Source organism: Mya arenaria, chromosome 13 (assembly GCF_026914265.1).
Source record: "Mya arenaria isolate MELC-2E11 chromosome 13, ASM2691426v1".
In the NCBI taxonomy this organism is placed as follows: Eukaryota; Metazoa; Mollusca; class Bivalvia; order Myida; family Myidae; genus Mya; species Mya arenaria.
In genome coordinates, this window is record NC_069134.1 from 1,017,378 (window position 1) to 1,037,427 (window position 20,050).

The window sequence follows — 20,050 nt, forward strand, 5'->3', positions numbered from 1 at the left end:
AATTGAGAGTTAGTGTATCTGCATCCTTTATTTCTGTATTTACTGGTTTGATATTCCATTACATCTCTTGTCGCCGAAACATACATACTATTTCGTCACATTTCATTAATAAATGTTACGGTTACCGCATTGCCGGAACGGTCAGTGAACTACGAGTTTTCTGGGGATTTTTGTGCGACCAACTTAACACAGCTCCTGTTACCAACGTGTATAGTATATTTTGGAATGACGAAATCGGGGATTCAGCTCGGGCCCCAATTACAGCTATTAAAAGATATCACCATTATATATGTGTCAGAGCTTCCCCCGTCTATAATATATTCTCCAGTTCAACCACAATTATGTCGCTCATTCGCTTTAAATTGAAATCATATTTCTTTGCTGATACAATTAGCCGGTAGTTATTGCTCGTTCGTTGATCAAAGACCAAACAACTCGTGTTTTGGTTCTTATTTAACATTCCTTGCACACAGAACAAATGTAGGGAAAGAACTTGAATAGCGCACTTTCCCTTTTTGAGACTATTACCGCCGCTCATTAAAAACTGTAAGCACAATTTTAAATCATCGTCATTATGTATGCCTATGTGATCATTAAAGACATCTTCAAATATAAAAACGGCGCATCGTCACTTTCAATTTCGGGTTTAAAATTTGACAGCCACCTCTCTTCAGAAGACGTAATAAACTAACTAGATTAAGCTTCACCATTACGCAGCCGTGAGCAATTCTGATTGAGAACTGCTGTACACTGATTGAAGCGGGAATTACATATTTTAAACGGTTGATGTTTGCAAAGATATTGTCAAATGTTTTGCCATTAATGTCAATCACATCTTCCATTGAAAGCGGTATGTTTTCAGTTATGACTTTTAGCGCCGTACCAATTCTATGGACAGTATGTTAATTAGCCATATTGTAAAGACTTGAGACTTTTTACCGAAATATGAATAAAGGACTTTTTGCGCATGTGGTTTATATATGCGTTTTCTGATAATATCTTCAAGTCGTTAGAACTTATTTTACATCATTTATAATAGTTTTATTTTAAACAACGAAATAGCAAAGTTTCTTTTAAATACTTCATAGCAATAAGAACTAATACCAACTCATTTCACAATAAGTGATAAACTTCCAGTAAAGCAAATCTTTTATAACAACCAATTATAACAAAACAGTCCCTAATTAAAATTAATGGGATGTAAACATATCTAAACAAAGTGCGAGAAATTGAGAAAGATGATGATATTTTATGTTGCGTTACTACAAGTATTTTACATGACTTCGTGTAACGAAGCTTCTTTTAGAAAGCTTTAGACGGTGGGCTCCTAGCAACCTGCTCAGATTCACTTAATTACGACGGTACTGAGACATGTCCCTGAAGCTGTTTGTGTGTGCCTGGTAGTTTTGTTTATAATTTAAAGAAGTCATTAACATCGTCTGAGGCATCGTTTGTCCGGGAATCAATACGATGGAACCTGATCCTTCCAGAAGAGGCTTTCATGTTTGTTCGCTTGTATGGTTTTGTAATTGCTTGGAAGTAAAGAGGCTCGATGATTTATGTCACTTTAATAGATAGTCAGATCTGCAAAATTGATGTAATCAAAAAATCAATCATCAGGTGGGAAATGTAATATGCCGTTCTTATATTTCAAAATATGGTAGAACGGAGCATTAATTCCATGTGGGTAAAATTTGCAATAGTGTCCATTTCTATGATTTTCTACTTAGATTCACATCTATATGTCGGAATAACGTTGGCGTATTGATCTACAGTAAGTGATATATATATATATATATATATATATATATATATATATATATATATATTTCATTGGTTTGAGTTTAACCTTTATCCAAAGGCAAATGAAAATGGTAATCAGGTCGAACATGTCCTGTATAAGTGTGTTGCGGACCAATATGTCGTAATGGCTGGAAGAGACGGTCAATTGTTTAATAATTGCCCTCTGATTGAAGCTTGATGAACATGATTGGAAATGTCTGGCCATTACATCGGCAACAGGAATTGTCTATGGGGAAGTCAATAACATGTGCCTATTTATATAGGTATGTAAGGATGTGGGTTTTTTTCTTTCAATAATTCGGATATGGAATACAGTTACAATTAGATAGCTGATGTTTGCGTGATAAGTTTCATAGGAACAACGAAAAGCCTACCCTACCAAGCCATATGTTTGATCTGTAAAAAGGTTTATAAGTGTTTAATATACTAGAATAACATGAATAAAACAGAAGATCAGACGCATCAGATGAAAGGGTACAGATCTCATGTAAGCACCAGGAGTATTCAGTAACCTCTTACAGATGATTTGTGTCAGTATCATTACCATTAATGAGACTTGCTCGTTGTTTGGCAACACATGGACACCCCTGATCTCGAGTAAAAACATCCATCTAGGTATCTCGTAGACCCCACACAGATGTTACATTGAAAAACATGTTCTACCGCATCCATATCAGACGTGTATCGCCAAATTGTTGAAATGCTTGTAAGATTGGCTAACCTTACGAGCAGTGAGTTGATAAATTCATTCACGATTTTATCTTGCAGTGTCTATCAAATTTAGATTTTAACGCATGTTATCTGTGAACAAATATTTGTAAAAGTTAGCGACATTTTTCAGTGCGAAGCTGTTAAGTCGGGGCTTTTAGAATTAAGGTATACGGATTGACTTGTTTGCTGTATGTTTGTTTAGGTAAGCCTCTCTGTTTAAATGTGCACCTGGGCTCTCATGGCTTCTGTCAACACGGGAAATTTGTATTCACTGTTTGTATGCTTCTGTTAGTGTGATTCCCATCTTTGTCAGCGACCCGGCCTTTTAATGTAAGTTTTCTACCTCAAGTTTTAAGGTTTCGGTGAAGTCGTACATTGACCCCTTTCCATAATGTTTTCAAGTTTTGGATATCATTATTTTTGTCTGTTACGAAATAAAATGTTCAGACATAAAAATGGAGGCAATTACCCACGTACAATCAATAACTTCTTTTGTATTTAAAACATTACGTTTTTATTATAATATGCTTGTTCTGTTTATCAAAATGATATGTTGGCATACTCCTGAAACAGTTCTTATTTTTTCCTTGTAACAGGACAACAAAAGAGTACCTGTGTTGGCCAGCAAGTTCATTGCTCAGTCAATATGCCAGGAGTTCTCACCTATTTTGTATAAAACGTTGTAACGTTACATCTGGCATGTTTCCATGGTCCTGTTTTCCTTCAAGTCCCCGACACAGGTGGTCATCTGTCCGTGTAGGATGAAAGCAACAAGCCATAACCGTCCATCATCAGAATCGCCGCACAAAGGTGACATCCCTTCAGTACATGTGTTACAATGTCCACTTTGAATTAATTTACATCGGTTACTTTCACTTTTAACATACTAACTGCCTGCTTTAACCTCATAATTGGTTCAAAGGTGCTGATGTTGACAGCAGGAGGTTTTCGTTGACCGCTTCTTCCGTAGGTTAAAACCATTTACCTTAATACATTGGACAATTGATGGCTCTGACACGGAAGAGGGTAAAAAAGCATGAGTGCATCCTTCGTTGTTTACCACTTTATTTGTTCCCTATGTGCTATATTTTATTGCATTAGGTGTCAACATTTCGAAAACAAAATTAAGGGCACATGGACATCTTTCAAGTAACCAAAATACCATTACGTTCCTTAAAATAGTCCCATCTAAAGTCATTTGAAAAAAAATCCTTCGTATCCGGTTCAGTGGACTGTCAAATTGAAAGTTATCTGGTTATCAAGACCTTAATAAATTATTATATTTCTTTTTAGTTTGAGAGTCGACTCTCAAATATTTATTTATTGCAACTGTGTAGTGTTCAATGGAAATCTCTAGCCAACTACTCTTGATTGCAAATTGCCCATTAATTGTTCTATTAAACTACTATTAAGTTATATGACCTTAAAACAAGGTTATACAAGTTCAGCCATTTTCTCAGAAACTTCGTTAATAACCCGATTCTTACGTTGGTATAAAGGGGAGACTTTTGAATTTGTTTTATCTTTTGACCATTACTTCAATACAAGCTTGTTCCCACGACTTATTATTTAATCCAAGTCAGCAGCATTTTATATTACGATTTCAATTCATTTGGTGTTTATTTATAGGTTAAACTAAATTATATAAGTTTAATTCCTCATGACTTAATTAGTTATGATAATGTTTGTTGGCGATCAAAAATCATAACTTGGTGGCAATCCAATACTTGATATGAATACGCCGGTTTGGAGTTACGTATTTTCAATTTTAACATACATTCAAAAGCTCCCTTTTAAAGTTATTAAAGTTTTGACAAATTTTGAATTTCAATTCAAATATTTGCAATTGATAAATTCTTTCAAAGGCCCTTACTGTCACGATAGACACGACCGAATATCAATATAGCCCAGTTCGTTCTTTTCCAATGGCATATACTCTTTGTACAGCTGTGGAAGAAGAATGAAAAAATGCAGACCAAAGTGCATGTTATTTACGTAGATCTTCTTGGAGATGATTCATATTTCAAGTTTATTTTCAAAATATCCAGAAGGCCATGGTCTATGTGGGCAATTTATTTACACTAAAGTGTTTTCACACGAATCAATGCATTTATAATACGAAATTAAAAAATAAACCAAAATAAGCCTAAATATTGAATTAGTATATACTTCAACTACAGAAAATAATTAAATCAAAATAGTTCTGTTTTCTGTGTTTTGTATCAATTTAAATTTAATTTTTGGGTTGTTTAAACATGGCAACGAAATAATATAAACATTCATAACAATGTGTGTTGAGCTGTGTCTTTTAATGGATTTTGTGGGTATATAGTTACACGATATCTACAACAATTGTTGTATAATGATAGTTACAATAACAAATAACTCCCTGTGTCAGAGAACCTGATCTTAGTCTTGGAGATGTGAGGGTACTGTAACTATAGTTATATAAAGTTATAAGCACTGCTGACAAGGGTATGGTTAAGGACGTGGTAGATGGAGCATATTTGGGGACCCCCCTCTCTGTGTGACAGTAGGTCCCCAAGACTCTCCAGCTCGGTGTGCGATGCTCTGCCGGGGACACAATTGTGAGATTTAAACAATCAATCTGCCTCTCAAACACATCTCAAAAACTCATAACATGCTGTATGAACGATTTATCAGCAGGGCTATCACCCACTTACCGGCTTAAGTGACTCATGTTGAGACAACAATTGAAAACAATAGATAACGACGCATCGATATAAGGTGGATGAACCCAAACTCTTCACTTCACGGCGTCTGTGTTTAGGAACAAATTTCGTAAAGAATAAACAAAGATTGGTAAATATCAGCAAAAAGCTCTCAGTCCACATTGAAAACTACAGCTCACAATCGTTGATAGCGTGAACAGGTTTTTATTACTCTAACGCGGTATTTCTTGCAGGATAACAGTTGAAGTGCATTCAATCTTCTTCTTTCTATCTGCTCATCAGGTTTCTAATGTATGTTTTCTGATAGGGTTGCACTTTTATTAATGACTTATTTGACAGTTTTTGTTCAATTAAGAGGTGCATTATGGCATATTGTGTTGCGAGTCCTTTGATTTATGTCAGTGAAGTCTGTAATTTTAGTCATTTTCTGCTTTAAAATCCCCAGACATTGGCATATCGAATGTAAAACACCTCTCTCGCGTCCGCGTATGTTTGCTTGTCTGTCTAATTTAAGTTATTTATCAAGTACTTAATGCATTTCAAATGCATTGCACGTCGGGGTGTTCTTTCATTAAGCACATTTTTCTATCACTGTATTTCTATGGTACGGAATTCGGCTAAAACTCGCATGGCGTGAAGTTGCAAGCCGTATTATCTCATACAATTTTAATATTCCATGACTTTATTAGCCTTTAAACGCTTTTTGCACCCGATTGCCTGTAAATCTGATCAAAGTCTTACCTCTACGGGACTTCGATTTGGAAATTTTCAGTGATTTAACAATTTGCAGATTTGCATATATATCTTAAGCTTTATTTGACGTATCAGCGAAGTGTTATTTTCGAATGATTTCATCAATTGAGATCGACTGTAAATATTTGGGAAAAGATAAGGACCATATTATTTCGCCAGACAAATGATACCCAATAGCTCCCACCAAACGACGCATATTTAGCGCTGGGATTGTTCGGTTGTGATTACTGTGAATGTCCTCAGTTATACTCAAGTGAGAGGAAAACTAACTAAATATGGTGGTTTCCTTTTTGGTGTATCAGACAGAAAAAAGAACGTAAATCCTTAATACACCAACAAAACGTTTCACTACCGTATAATTTACTATAACGGGAGAGGATCGTAACTGATGTTGGTAAAACTCGTGGCCCAATACCTTGCAGGTTTGATTCTATTATGTTGATTTCAAGTATTTATTTAAACTTGCGTTTATATTCTCATTGTAATTTTTGTTTTCATCCAATAAAATAGTATCAACTTTGAATAGTATTTAGTTGAAGCCAACTAAAATATTAGGTTAAAAGGGTTAGGGTTAGACTAACACTAAATAATGTGAACGGCCATAGCTTATACATGGATACTGGCTCCGATGAGACTTATGTGTCTAAGTGCGCGTATTGGTGAATGTTGTGGTTGGGGGGTTGAGTGCCCGTAGATCAGTTTAAGTTCCAAGTGTCATTCTAAGATTCCATCGACCTTTCCAAAGCGGTACCGCAATATTGATCAAGAAAGAAGTTATTGCACACTTGGTAAATTGATGTTGTTTTTCTTCGCTTTTTGTGGTTCTACTGTTATGACATCTTGGTTTTTGTCCGTTTGGTTTTAACAGTTTGTAAAATAATAAGTGGGAAAAGTGTCACGTTTAAAGCTCACAGCCCGCGTTGAACAACCTGTACGTTCTTACTTATTGTAAACTGACCGTGCCTTGTTATTTTCTTTTTTTCTTTTTATAAGTGTAGGGTTGTGTGTATCTCGTTTATTGTTTGTTGTGTTGTTAGTGTAGCGTCGGGTGTATCTCATGTATTGTTTGTTGTCTTGTTAGTGTAGCGATGGGTGTATCTCGTGTAATGGTTGTTGACTTGTAAGTGTACCTTTGGTTGTATCTCGTTTATTGTTTGTTGTGTTGTTAGTGTAGCGTTGGTTATATCTCGTGTATTGTTTGTGGTCGTATTAGTGTAGCGATGTGTGTATCTCGTTTATTGGTTGTTGACTTTTTAGTGTAGCGATGGGTGTATCTCGTTTATTGTTTGTTGACTTGTAAGTGTAGCGATGGGTGTATCTCGTTTATTGATTGTTGACTTGTTAGTGTAGCGATGGGTGTATCTCGTTTATTGGTTGTTGACTTGTAAGTGTAGCGTTGGTTGTATCTCGTTAATTGTTTGTTGTCTTGTTAGTGTAGCGTTGGGTGTATCTCGTGTATTGTTTATTGTCTTGTAAGTGTAGCGTTGGGTGTATCTCGTGTATTGATTGTTGACTTGTTAGTGTTGCGATGGGTGTATCTCGTTTATTGGTTGTTGACTTGTAAGTGTAGCTTTGGTTTTATCTCGTGTATTGTTTGTTGTGCTGTTAGTGTAGCGTTGGGTGTATCTCGGTTATTGTTTGTTGTCTTACTAGTATAGCGTTGGGTGTATCTCGTAAATTGTTTGTTGTCTTGATAGTGTAGCGTTGGGTGTATTTCGTGAATTGTTTTTTGTATTGATAGTTGGGTGTATCGCGTTCATTGGTTGTTGACTTGTAAGTTTAGCGTTGGTTGTATCTCGTTTATTACTTGTTGTGTTGTTAGTGTAGCGTTGGCTGTATATTGTGTATTGTTTATTGTTGTGTTAGTGTAGCGATGAATGTATCTCGTGTATTGGTTGTTGACTTGTAAGTGTAGCTTTGATTGTATCTCGTTTATTGTTTGTTGTGTTGTAAGTGTAGCATTGGGTGTATCTCGTTTATTGGTTGTTGACTTGTAAGTACAGCGTTGGGTGTATCTCGTTTGTTGTTTTGTTAGTGTAGCGTTGGGTGTATTTCGTTATTTTTTTTGTCTTGATAGTGTAGCGTTGGGTGTATTTCGTGAATTGTTTTTTGTCTTGATAGTGTAGCGTTGAGTGTATCACGTGAATTGTTTGTTGTCTTGATAGTGTAGCGTTGGGTGTATCGCGTGAATTATTTCTTGACTTGTAAGCGTAGCGATGGGTGTATCTCGTTAATTGTTTGTTGTCTTGATAGTGTAGCGTTGGGTGTATTTCGTGAATTGTATTCTGTCTTGATAGTGTAGCGTTGGGTGTATCACGTGAATTGTTTGTTGTCTTGATAGAGTAGCGTTGGGTGTATCTTGTGAATTGTTTGTAGTCTTGATAGTGTAGCCTTGGGTGTATCACGTGAATTGTTTGTTGTCTTGATAGTGTAGCGTTGGGTGTATCTCGTGAATCGTTTGTTGTCTTGATAGAGTAGCGTTGGGTGTATCTTGTGAATTGTTTGTAGTCTTGATAGTGTAGCCTTGGGTGTATCACGTGAATTGTTTGTTGTCTTGATAGTGTAGCGTTGGGTGTATCACGTGAATTGTTTGTTGTCTTGATAGAGAAGCGTTGGGTGTACCTTGTGAATTGTTTGTAGTCTTGATAGTGTAGCCTTGGGTGTATCTCGTGAATCGTTTGTTGTCTTGATAGTGTAGCGTTGGGTGTATCTCGTGAATTGTTAAACTTTGTTGTCTTGTTAGTGTAGCGTTGGATGAATCTGGTTTAGCGTTTGTTTGACTAATTCAACAGGGTCTTGGTGAAGATTTAGGGTACCGGGCAGGTACACACACAGATGACATCATTGTATTAGTGTTAAAATTGTACTATGTTTTATCCTGATTAAATATTCCTGTTCGAAACAAATGACGAGTTAGAGGGTGATCTAAATTGAATTGCATTCGTTTTCTTCATGAATATTTTATTTCAAAACTATTTTAGATCACAACGTTATACCAATATAAAGTACCGCCGGTATATTCCATTACCGATCCGCTATACCCTGGCAAAGATAATGCTAAAGATGAGAAATATTCGTATGACAAAGCATTTTCTTTTATCATGGATTAATTTCATACTGTTTCCTCTCTCAAAGACAAATAATCACCGCACACCATGCAACAAAGAGTTCTCCAGCAATAAATTCTACTTTGACATAATATGAAATGCTATGAGTCTGGTATTTTTTATCGCCGTTGATATTTTTACCGGGTGATATGAACGATAATAAACCTTCTTGCCAGAATATACGAGCGAGTTTGTGGGTGCGGACTCGCAACAATGGAAGTGTACCTGTATCTACATGTTGCTAGACATGCTGTTTTTGTCCGGGATTAAGGCATCACCTCAACACTAAGTCGGGTTTAAGGGATCACCTTCATACTTAGTGCGTTTGCAAAGTAAAACAATAAGATAAAACAACTTCATTTGTATGTACTTTTGAAGTACACTCTATTCCGTATCTAAATCTGCTTTAATATATGATTTGTCCGTAAAACAACGCGACTGATTATAAATCTAGTAAAAAGGTATTATATTTCTTAACAAACCAGAAAGTTCAAAATTTAAGGTTCATTTTTTATTTGCCAAAAAGGCATATAAATGCCTAGGGCTTTTATAGACATAGTCGTGGCGACATGCATAGTATAAGCCTATACAAATAACATAAAAAGAGTAAAGTGTCATGTTATAAGAGTAAAAAAACATAAATAGTAAGGTATTCAAGAACAAATACTACAAATATGATTAGATACAATTGTAAATACACAAAAAGTGTTACAATAATTAATGCGTCATTTGTTTAAATTTCATTCCTGACAGGTTACATAGTGTCCTTGGGCAATTTGAAATTTAAAAGTAATCCAGGTGTGAAATGACATGATCACGGTTGTCAAGCGCCATTGTCCCGGACAATACACCATCATCAACAACAACAGCAGAGTGTCCGTATAAACATTCACTTAAAGCTGCTCTCCTACCTGGTCGATGGCGGTACATGCAAATCCGTTTTTAAAAGATGGCTATGGTGTAAGAATTCCTAAGAAAAACAGTATCTTTCTGTGTTTTCGTAGTTAATTCCAAAAGTAGTTTGTCATGTTGAGTGCCTTAAGGTATATGTTCTACAAATGCGCCTGTCGATTCATAAAGCCATTGACGATAATGTTTAATCTTGATGCATGGTGACTCTATATAACTTTGGTATCATTTTATCATTTGAAAGGCAATTGCTTACTGGTAAGATATATGTAAAACTATTGCCCCCCCCCAAAAAAAAAAAAAAAAAAAATTAAAAAAAATAAATAAATAAAATGAGATAAAAAAATAAATAAATAAAATAAGATAAAAAAATAAATAAATAAAAAAACAAAATAAAATGAAAAAAACAACAACAACCCATTATACTGACGGTTATTGCAGCGAGCATTTTTTATTTATGGTATTCTTCATCTACACCATAAATTCTTTCCAATGAAACCATAATTGTACAACGGATATCTAACATGAAGTTCAATTATTATTGAATATACTTAATGTCAACAAACTATTGATAGGCTAACATCGGAACTAGAAAGCCACAAAACATATTTGGTATTACAAGACATTTAAGTACTATCACAGTTCGATATGAGTTTATTTAAAACTACTTTAATTTCCATTTTCGTTCACTATTTTATCTAATTTATTTCCACATATGCGAGTGTTGCTTTAACTGTCGGCACCAGGTGCGTTGATTGCTAATGTGTTGTTGATTTTTCTCCATTTCCAACCCATAATCGAAAAGGAAACAATCTATATAATCGGGTAAATAAAAGCATTAACGTTTTCTATAGAGGCCTATAATTTGTCCAATCACTTCGGCGGCTCGTATTTTCCCACCAAAAGAGTGAAGGGCCACTTAGTGGTCGGAGGCCCGAGGCGACTTTATCATCATTCATTTTGCCTGTTCAGCTTGTTATTTTAAAAGATTTATTGGTCAAACACTGGACATACTGCGATGCGACATCGTCCGAAAATGCGGCCTGTCCTAACTCGAGTGGACTTTTCCGTCCATTGAGGGGTTTGCGGCCACGTAACATTAAATACCCCGTAAACATTTTGACACCTGCCTGACAGAATACCAATTACAAGGCGTAAAACGCTGATACTTTTAACACGTTACTGTTTCAACCCTATTACAAATCACTGCAGACAAGGTTTGCGGACTTTGTGTATTTATCATAATCGGATTGGAACCGTAAGCTGGCATTGTCTGCGACAAAATACCGCCGTGCAGCAAAAACAGTTACGCAATATTGAGACATTTGAATAACGTGACAAACAATATGTTTCGAACTCTTAAAAAGTGTGGTGTTAGTCAGTGGTAAACATAGATTCCACAATCTCAGCATTCCACCAGGATAGCACGTTATTACCGTCTTATTGTCTCGGACTATTAAATTCCGATACATGTCTGTTCGAAATATTTTCAGGGCTTCCCAGCAGCGCTTCCAAGATGACTTGATAGGTTTCCTTCTAATGAAAGTGTCGATGGAGTGAGCTAATCCGTTCAAGATGTGAAGGAATATGCGACAGTCGCAGTTTTCTACAATTCATTGTAAAATGGAAACAGAGGATTTAGTGGAATTAACGTGGCAAATAGTTAACGGATAAAGTGCCTATTTGGAGGAAGATACAACATGGCAGTGTGTTGGGCAGTGAGGAATTCAGTAGTGTCGGAATTATGTGTTCTCTTATTGTGCTTGTTTCCGCTGCTGGTGCGAAGTGGGTTGGTGGTACGAACTAACACGGTGACGGTGAAGATCGGCCGGACGGAGTACCTTGACCCGGACGATATTGTGATAAAAAAGATGAGGAAGGGTGACGAGGATTGCCGAATAGAGGTCGTCCAGAATGATCCCATCACTCAGCGGGTCGGCCAGCTTAATCCAAAGGTGGGTATATAGTACATAGGCCACATTAGGTGAACTCTGAAGACGTATTCATCAACTCATTCGGTTGTATTTCAACAAATAAGAACATATATTTTTAAATTTCCTTTTCTAAGCTGAATTTAAAGAAATGAAAATGTGTATACAACAAAAATAATAATGAAAATACGCAAGAATAATGTCTAACTTTTGAACTCGTGTGATTACATTTGAAAGAAAACTGTATTCAAAATAAACCGTGTAAAAATAGGGTATTTTAACAAAATTGATGGCTTTAGGAATACAGCCTCGCAGGACCCAATCCGTCATATTCGAAATTAAGCCGTTTTATATAACACCTTTAACAGATTGTTTTTTATATCTCCTCTCAATCTAGTGGTAAAGCTCGTTCTGAGTTAAAACGTCACCGTACATTAGTATTTTCATGTAAACGATGGGTCGTTAATGCATAGCACGACAGTGAACCAGCCACCAGGTAGACGTGCATCTCATACATACAACACACACTATCTCTGTTAGGGCTTCATTCTGTCGGACACCCCGTGCCAACAACCCGCGCATCTCTCCACACTCAGCGATTTACTAGCCATGTTTGATTGAAATCTTAACATCTTCATAACCCAGCATCTGTTGATCAATGACAGCAACTTTCACGTGCCCACTAATGAGGCTATTTACACGTGCTAATCATTTCTCTAATTACCTATCTGCGAGTTTTGACGTAAATATTCGATTGCTTCCGTACTTTGTCTAGACAAACATGTCTGTACAGATTAATTTCTAAATTGATAAATATTTTTCTGCGCAAGTTGGAGTAAACCTTTCTAACGGAGATTATTTATGTGCCTTACTTTTTTCTGATGATTTAAACATTACAATTAAAAAATATTGATAGCATCCCCCTGCGTTAATTTTTATTATGATGTTAAAACTAATACATAGTTAAGCAAATATAAATCATAATGGCATGAATGGATACAGAGAGAGAGTCTGTCACCAATGCGGCCGATATGATCAAGCTCCTGGCTGACACTGACCAGCGTGACGATGGACGCCCTGATAAGCCCCGTGCTTCCGGTCTAGCCATCATGCCAGCTTATAATAAGCAGCTGTTGCGGTGCAAATCTTGACAGCGTTCTGTCATATGATCGAATGATTTTATTTTTTTATCATTATAATGTTCCATGTATATATAATATTTTTCCATCAACATAAAATAATGTCAATTCTTAAAATGCAAACATTCCTAATGGGGTTCACAGTTAAAGGGTCACCCATGTCGAGCTAAAATCTACACACCGCGATTTATATATCAGAAACAAGAAACGGTGTGTAAGTTTGTTAAATTCCCGATATAATATATGTAGACATCCATTTCTTTGGTTTTCTGCTCTCGTCTGTGGTTTTCTCTCTTGACTCCTGGTTCCGTCTGTTCTGATAAGACGTTTTATCAGCGAGAATTAATTAGAGGGATTTGTTTTAAAACCTGTCTGTTTACAAATCTGTTCAGTGAAGATAAAGCATAACTAATCCAAGAGAGAGATGCACTAATTGAATTTTTGTTAAGTAATCAATAGCCTTTTAATACCACACAAGAGTTCACTTGTTGGAAATATTGGTGTAAAAATACGAACGTTGTGAAGGCTAGGGTCCATAAACGGTCTGCTGTAGCCTGCACAAAAACGGGGCTAAATCCGAACTGCAATTCATCCTTACAAAGCGTTTTCTTGGGATGAAACTATACTGTATATTCATGTACAAGTATGATTGCTGGTCTGTCATTTCTGTGCCAGGATTCCTGAATGTCATCAGGATTAATCAAATAACTGTTGTGAAAGCCACACGAGTGAATGAATCAAGGCATTGGCTCGGAAGAACCCAAATATCCGACCCGGACATGTGAGGATAAGTAAATGGAACTTATCAAGTTGTGGCAGTTTCACTTACATTGGGTACCTTTGATTGTATCAGACTAATGATAAAATAAAGTTGTACAAAACCAATATTAACGTGTTGGCACCCGTCTATTACAGCGTTCGAAGTTACTTTCTTGAGAATTTGCAGGTCTAAAACGTCGACAGGATTCCATTCCTTGCTCGTTTAATTGCTCAAAACTTGTTTAGTAATAAATGTTTTGAATTTCAAAGGCATCGCCAAAATTCCGAACAGCAAGCATCTAAACCTTTATGGTTAATGGTGTTAAACGAAAGTGAAAATTCATTCTAAATTTTGTGTTATAAAGTTGAACAGTTCATTTAAATTGTAAAAAGTAAATTGAATATTTTTCTTTACATACGAAACTTTTCCCAGCATGTGATTTCTGCCCCATGCCGGGTTATGACTATTTTATGGTCTTAAATAGACGTGAATGTGGTTCTAAACGCCAGCTCGCTCATATATTTTAACATTTCTCTTTTTACATTTTTATAAAATACTGTTTAGTTTTGATACTAAATATGCCAGACAGGAAGGCTTGACGACATCTTTCATTCAAGACGTGTAACAAGCCTGTAATTTATGAATATCGAATTGACAACGAACATCTCCTGTATGTTGATATTGTATCTGAGACGCCAGATTCACACTTGAGTGTAGGAAATAAAATAGCGTGCATGTTACACATTTACATGCAGATGCGTTGCTTTTCTTTTTTAATTAACTGTTTAAAAAGGTGTTAACAGTAAAAATGAACATCATAAAATAATTCAGTTTTAACAAAGGTTATTTATGAAATAGCTCATAACTGACTGCGCGGGATAGGTAATGCTAGCTAGATACTATCTTCTCATACCAATAAAAATGCAATTTGATAGTCCAATACCGACATGCCACATTAAGTCAGAAAAATACATCTAATTTTGAGGTATATTTATTTTCATCTTGAACACGGGCGCTCATATTTCACAATGATTTCGGATTTTTAAAGTGGTACGGTTCTTGTAAGAGAAACAAATAAAATGTTATAAACGGTCTAAAAGTCTGCTTGATTTTGCAAAACATTGATATTGTTCTCCATAAGTATAGGTTATTGTTGATTCAGAGGTCTTTATGGGAGTTACGCGTTCAAGCGTAGTGCTTGAGTTTTTCACTTTCATTTGAAAAAAAAATATAGCCCGGTACTGATGGTTTGTTTCCGCAATCATAGATAAATAAAGATGTAAGTCATTGAACCAATGATATGATAGTATTATTCAACGTGTTCGACTTTTCAATTCCATATAAATGGACGATTTACGTGCAATATCTTTTGGTTAGTCGCCGATGTATTCGGCCGTTCACATTAGAGTTAAAACAAAATAGTGACGAAACTGTCATTTTTCTATAACAACTGCAAGAAGTACGCGAGTATTAGCAAACACCTACTACTGCTTATATTCGATTACACAATTTTCCAAATTATCTTTGCTTGTGAATTTGAATTTTAATACTATGCAGGAATTACCCAAAGCACGAAACAACATCAACATCAACAACAACAACAACAACAACAAGAGCTTTGCATGTAGATGACAAGTGGTAGGGTAAATGATAACTTATCATTAAACAATAAAATGGTATTGCTAGCCTGTAAGATTAGTTTTGAGCTATTGGAGTAGATTTTAACTGTTTTTAATTAATGTTTAACATCTTTTCATGACAAAAACAATGCAACCTACTTACATAATTAATAAATCAAGCTGAATAGAAAACAGCAGAAAAAGTATGTGTATAAAACTCGACATGTTGATATGATAAACACACGTACAGGTATTGGTATTGCTTCAGGTACGCGTGCACATTTCAGTGGTAGGAGCGAACACTTGGTTGTTTGAAAAGGGTATGGCATGTCAGAAACAATGATGATTTCAGCCACTATTTACGTTATCATTTATTTGGAGGTCTTTATGCAATTAAACCATCAACTCGCTGTGCTATGATTAAACACCTAATTTCTAAAAGTTAATGAACAGTTACCTATTCTTACATTCGGAACACCTCGGCCATCTCCGCCACACGACGAGCCTTGGGTGCTATCTGCATAAGTAAAAGTAGTTCAATATCAAATAATTGTTTTCAGCCATTATAAACGTTATCATTTATTTTGAGGTCTTTATGAAATTTAACCATTCGACTAGCTACGATATGCCCTTACGTTTATTATCCAAATTACCTCCAAATAAACAAATAGCTATACATAAATTCCACAGACATGCGCCATAATTTGGTGAATTAGCGTTGCTTCTTTTATAGCAAAACTTTTAATTGACTCTTTGGAAGATTGTAAAGAAAGAGTTAGTAGTAAACGGACTAATGTCCTTTAATGTAGTCCACTATACGGTTTCTCAGATCCCTAAACTAGTTACTATATATGTTAAGATTCCAGAAAGGGAATATATCGAACAAAAGTACTATATAGCAAAATAATTTTTATGTAATTTAGCCAAAACTCAGTATTTTTTTTAAACATCTGGCCAAGTTCTCGATTGTTTGAAAACAAACAATTTTAAGGAAGTATTCGCGTGACATGAGGATATTTTCATTCGCGAAAGCCCAGTGATTATTGCGATGTTTTAATCAATTTGAATCAATTTTCAGTCTGAAAGATAGACGAATTATGCACTTGATTTATCTCTAGTTAACATCATTTGTAAATTAGACCGCCCATAATGCAGATAGCTGTAGGCTGGCTACAGTTCGAATACTTATAAGTTTTTGATATTTCAAGTGGGGACCAATTCATTTCTAAGACTAATGACATAATTGAATGCCTAGATGTGATTTTGTCACCGTTGGTTATTAAAGCCGCATCATGTATTGATGTAATTGCTGCTACTGCTGCTGCTGCTGCTACTGATGATGATGATGATGATGATGATGATGATGATGATGATGATGATGATGATGATGATGATAATTATGATAACGACATATTGAAGACAAAAAAGAATAATATGATAGTATTAACAGCAGCATCAGCAGCATCAGTAGCAGCAACAGCAGCAACAAAAACACTCAGTAGGTCAGTACGAATACGAGCTCTACCAGTATGGACACATGATGGTAGAATTATTTTTTTGTTTCGGGTACATTTAGTTTTTGTTCTATTTTCAATTTGATTAAAAATCAAACAAACGTGTGCCAGTCTATTCAAACACCTGGGTCGTGTAAAAAAGAGCACTTGCCAGCGGGTTAAAAGGTTACAAGACACTAAATCTTTCTATACAATTAGACTGTTTAATTGTGCCCGTAAACGCAGCGGGGCGCGAATTTCAAATATTTGTTTAAACTCTAACTTTCTTATATCACGCTGCTTGCATTTTAATAAGGCGATGCAAATAAATCACGAAATGAACGGCTATTGAATTCCTTGTTTAGTAAGCTACGGATAAAAGTAGGGAACTAGAATGGCCAAATATCGAAACGTGAATAAAGCGGTGATACAGCAGAAAAGTAGCATATACAAAACATTGAACCAGTCCTTAAAATGCTTTTACTTTTCAAAGTGTGAGAGGTTGCGACACATAACGTGTACGTGTACTTGTTATGGTACGTGTACTAACAATGCTACGTGCACTTGTAATGCTACGTTTACTTGCTACGTGCACTTGTAACGCTACATGTACTTGTTGTGCTAAGTGTACTTGCAACGGTACGTGTACTTGTAATGCTACGTGTACTTGTAATGCTAAGTGTACTTGTAATGCTACGTGTACTTGTAATGCTACGTGTACTTGTAATGCTAAGTGTACTTGTAATGCTACGTGTACTTGTAATGCTACATGTACTTGTAATGCTACGTGTACTTGTAATGCTAAGTGTGCTTGTAATGCTACGTGTACTTGTAATACTACGTGTACTTGTAATACTACGTGTATTTATAATAGTACGTGTACTTGTAATGCTACGTGTACTTATAATACTACGTGTACTTGTAATGCTACATATACTAGTAATGCTAAGTGTAATTGTAATGCTACGTGTACTTGTTATGCTACGTGTACTTATAATGCTACGTGTACTTATAATACTACGTGTACTTGTAATACTACGTGTATTTATAATACTACGTGTACTTGTAATGCTACGTGTACTTATAATACTACGTGTACTTATAATACTACGTGTACTTGTAACGCTACGAGTACTTGTAATGCTACGTGTACTTATAATACTACGTGTTCTTGTAATGCTACATATACTAGTAATGCTAAGTGTAATTGTAATGCTACGTGTACTTGTTATGCTACGTGTACTTATAATGCTACGTGTACTTGTAATGCTACATATACTAGTAATGCTAAGTGTAATTGTAATGCTACGTGTACTTGTTATGCTACGTGTACTTATAATGCTACGTGTACTTATAATACTACGTGTACTTGTAATACTACGTGTATTTATAATACTACGTGTACTTGTAATGCTACGTGTACTTATAATACTACGTGTACTTATAATACTACGTGTACTTGTAACGCTTCGTGTACTTGTAATGCTACGTGTACTTATAATACTACGTGTTCTTGTAATGCTACATATACTAGTAATGCTAAGTGTAATTGTAATGCTACGTGTACTTGTTATGCTACGTGTACTTATAATGCTACGTGTACTTATAATACTACGTGTACTTGTAATACTACGTGTATTTATAATACTACGTGTACTTGTAATGCTACGTGTACTTATAATACTACGTGTACTTATAATACTACGTGTACTTGTAACGCTACGTGTACTTGTAATACTACGTGTACTTATAATGCTACGTGTACTGGTAATGCTACGTGTACTTAAAATACTACGTGTACTTGTAATGCTACGTGTACTTGTAATGCTACGTGTACTTATAATACTACGTGTACTGGTAATGCAACGTGTACTTAAAATACTACGTGTACTTGTAATGCTACGTGTAATACTACTTGTACTTATAATACTACGTGTACTTATAATACTACGTGTACTTATACGTGTACTTATAATGCTACGTATATGTGTACTTGTAATGCTACATGTACTTGTAATGATACGTGTACTTATCATACTACGTATATGTGTACTTATAATGTTACGTGTACTTGTAATGGTACGTCTATGTGTACTTATAATGCTACGTCTATGTGTACTTATAATGCTACGTGTACTTATAATACTACGTTTACTTATAATTGTACGTCTATGTGTACTTATAATGCTACGTGTACGTATAAAAGTACGTCTACGCGGACTTGTAATGCTACGGCTATGTCTACTTATAATGCTACATGTTCTTATAATGGTACGTCAACGTGGACTTGTAACGCTACGTCGACGTGTACTTATAATGCTACGTGTCCTTATAATGGTATGTCTTCGAGGACCTGTAATGCTACGTCTACCTGGTACTTATCATACTACGTATATGTGTACTTATAATGTTACGTGTACTTGTAATGGTACGTCTATGTGTACTTATAATGCTACGTCTATGTGTACTTATAATGCTACGTATACTTATAATACTACGTTTACTTATAATTGTACGTCTATGTGTACTTATAATGCTACGTGTACGTATAAAAGTACGTCTACGCGGACTTGTAATGCTACGGCTATGTCTACTTATAATGCTACATGTTCTTATAATGGTACGTCAACGTGGACTTGTAACGCTACGTCGACGTGTACTTATAATGCTACGTGTCCTTATAATGGTATGTCTTCGAGGACCTGTAATGCTACGTCTACCTGGACTTGTAATGCTACGTCTACGTGGACTTGTAGTGCTACGTCTACGCGGACATGTAATGCTACGTCTAAGTGGACTTGTAATGCTACGTATACGAGGACTTGTAAATTCAAATTCAAATATTTATTGTATGAAGGCCTCCGGCCCATATACAGATATGCATACATAGAAACATATAAACAACGTGGAGTTGACCAAGCACAGAATTCACAAAATATTAGTTGTTAGTATGGCATCATACATGTTAATCAACTATTGATACACTGTCTTTAATTTTTTCTGCATAATACAAATACATAGCTAATTTTTGCAAAATTTCTTCATTTTGTGTAGCTATTAATAGAAAGAACTTGTGAAGACTAGGGTAAACATAATACTTAGATGGTATATACACTTTTCTTTTATCTCTAT

General features: G+C 35.5%; 1 protein-coding gene across 1 annotated transcript in view; it reads left to right on the forward strand.

Annotated features, from left to right (window-relative positions):
* LOC128213601 (FRAS1-related extracellular matrix protein 1-like) overlaps nucleotides 1-20,050 on the forward strand; it is a 63,967-nt gene that overhangs the window by 22,971 nt on the left and 20,946 nt on the right. The window contains exon 2 of the mRNA XM_052919500.1: nucleotides 11,470-11,931. Coding sequence (XP_052775460.1) covers nucleotides 11,677-11,931 — 255 coding nt within the window. The 5' untranslated portion in view covers nucleotides 11,470-11,676. The remainder of the gene's footprint in view (nucleotides 1-11,469; nucleotides 11,932-20,050) is intronic.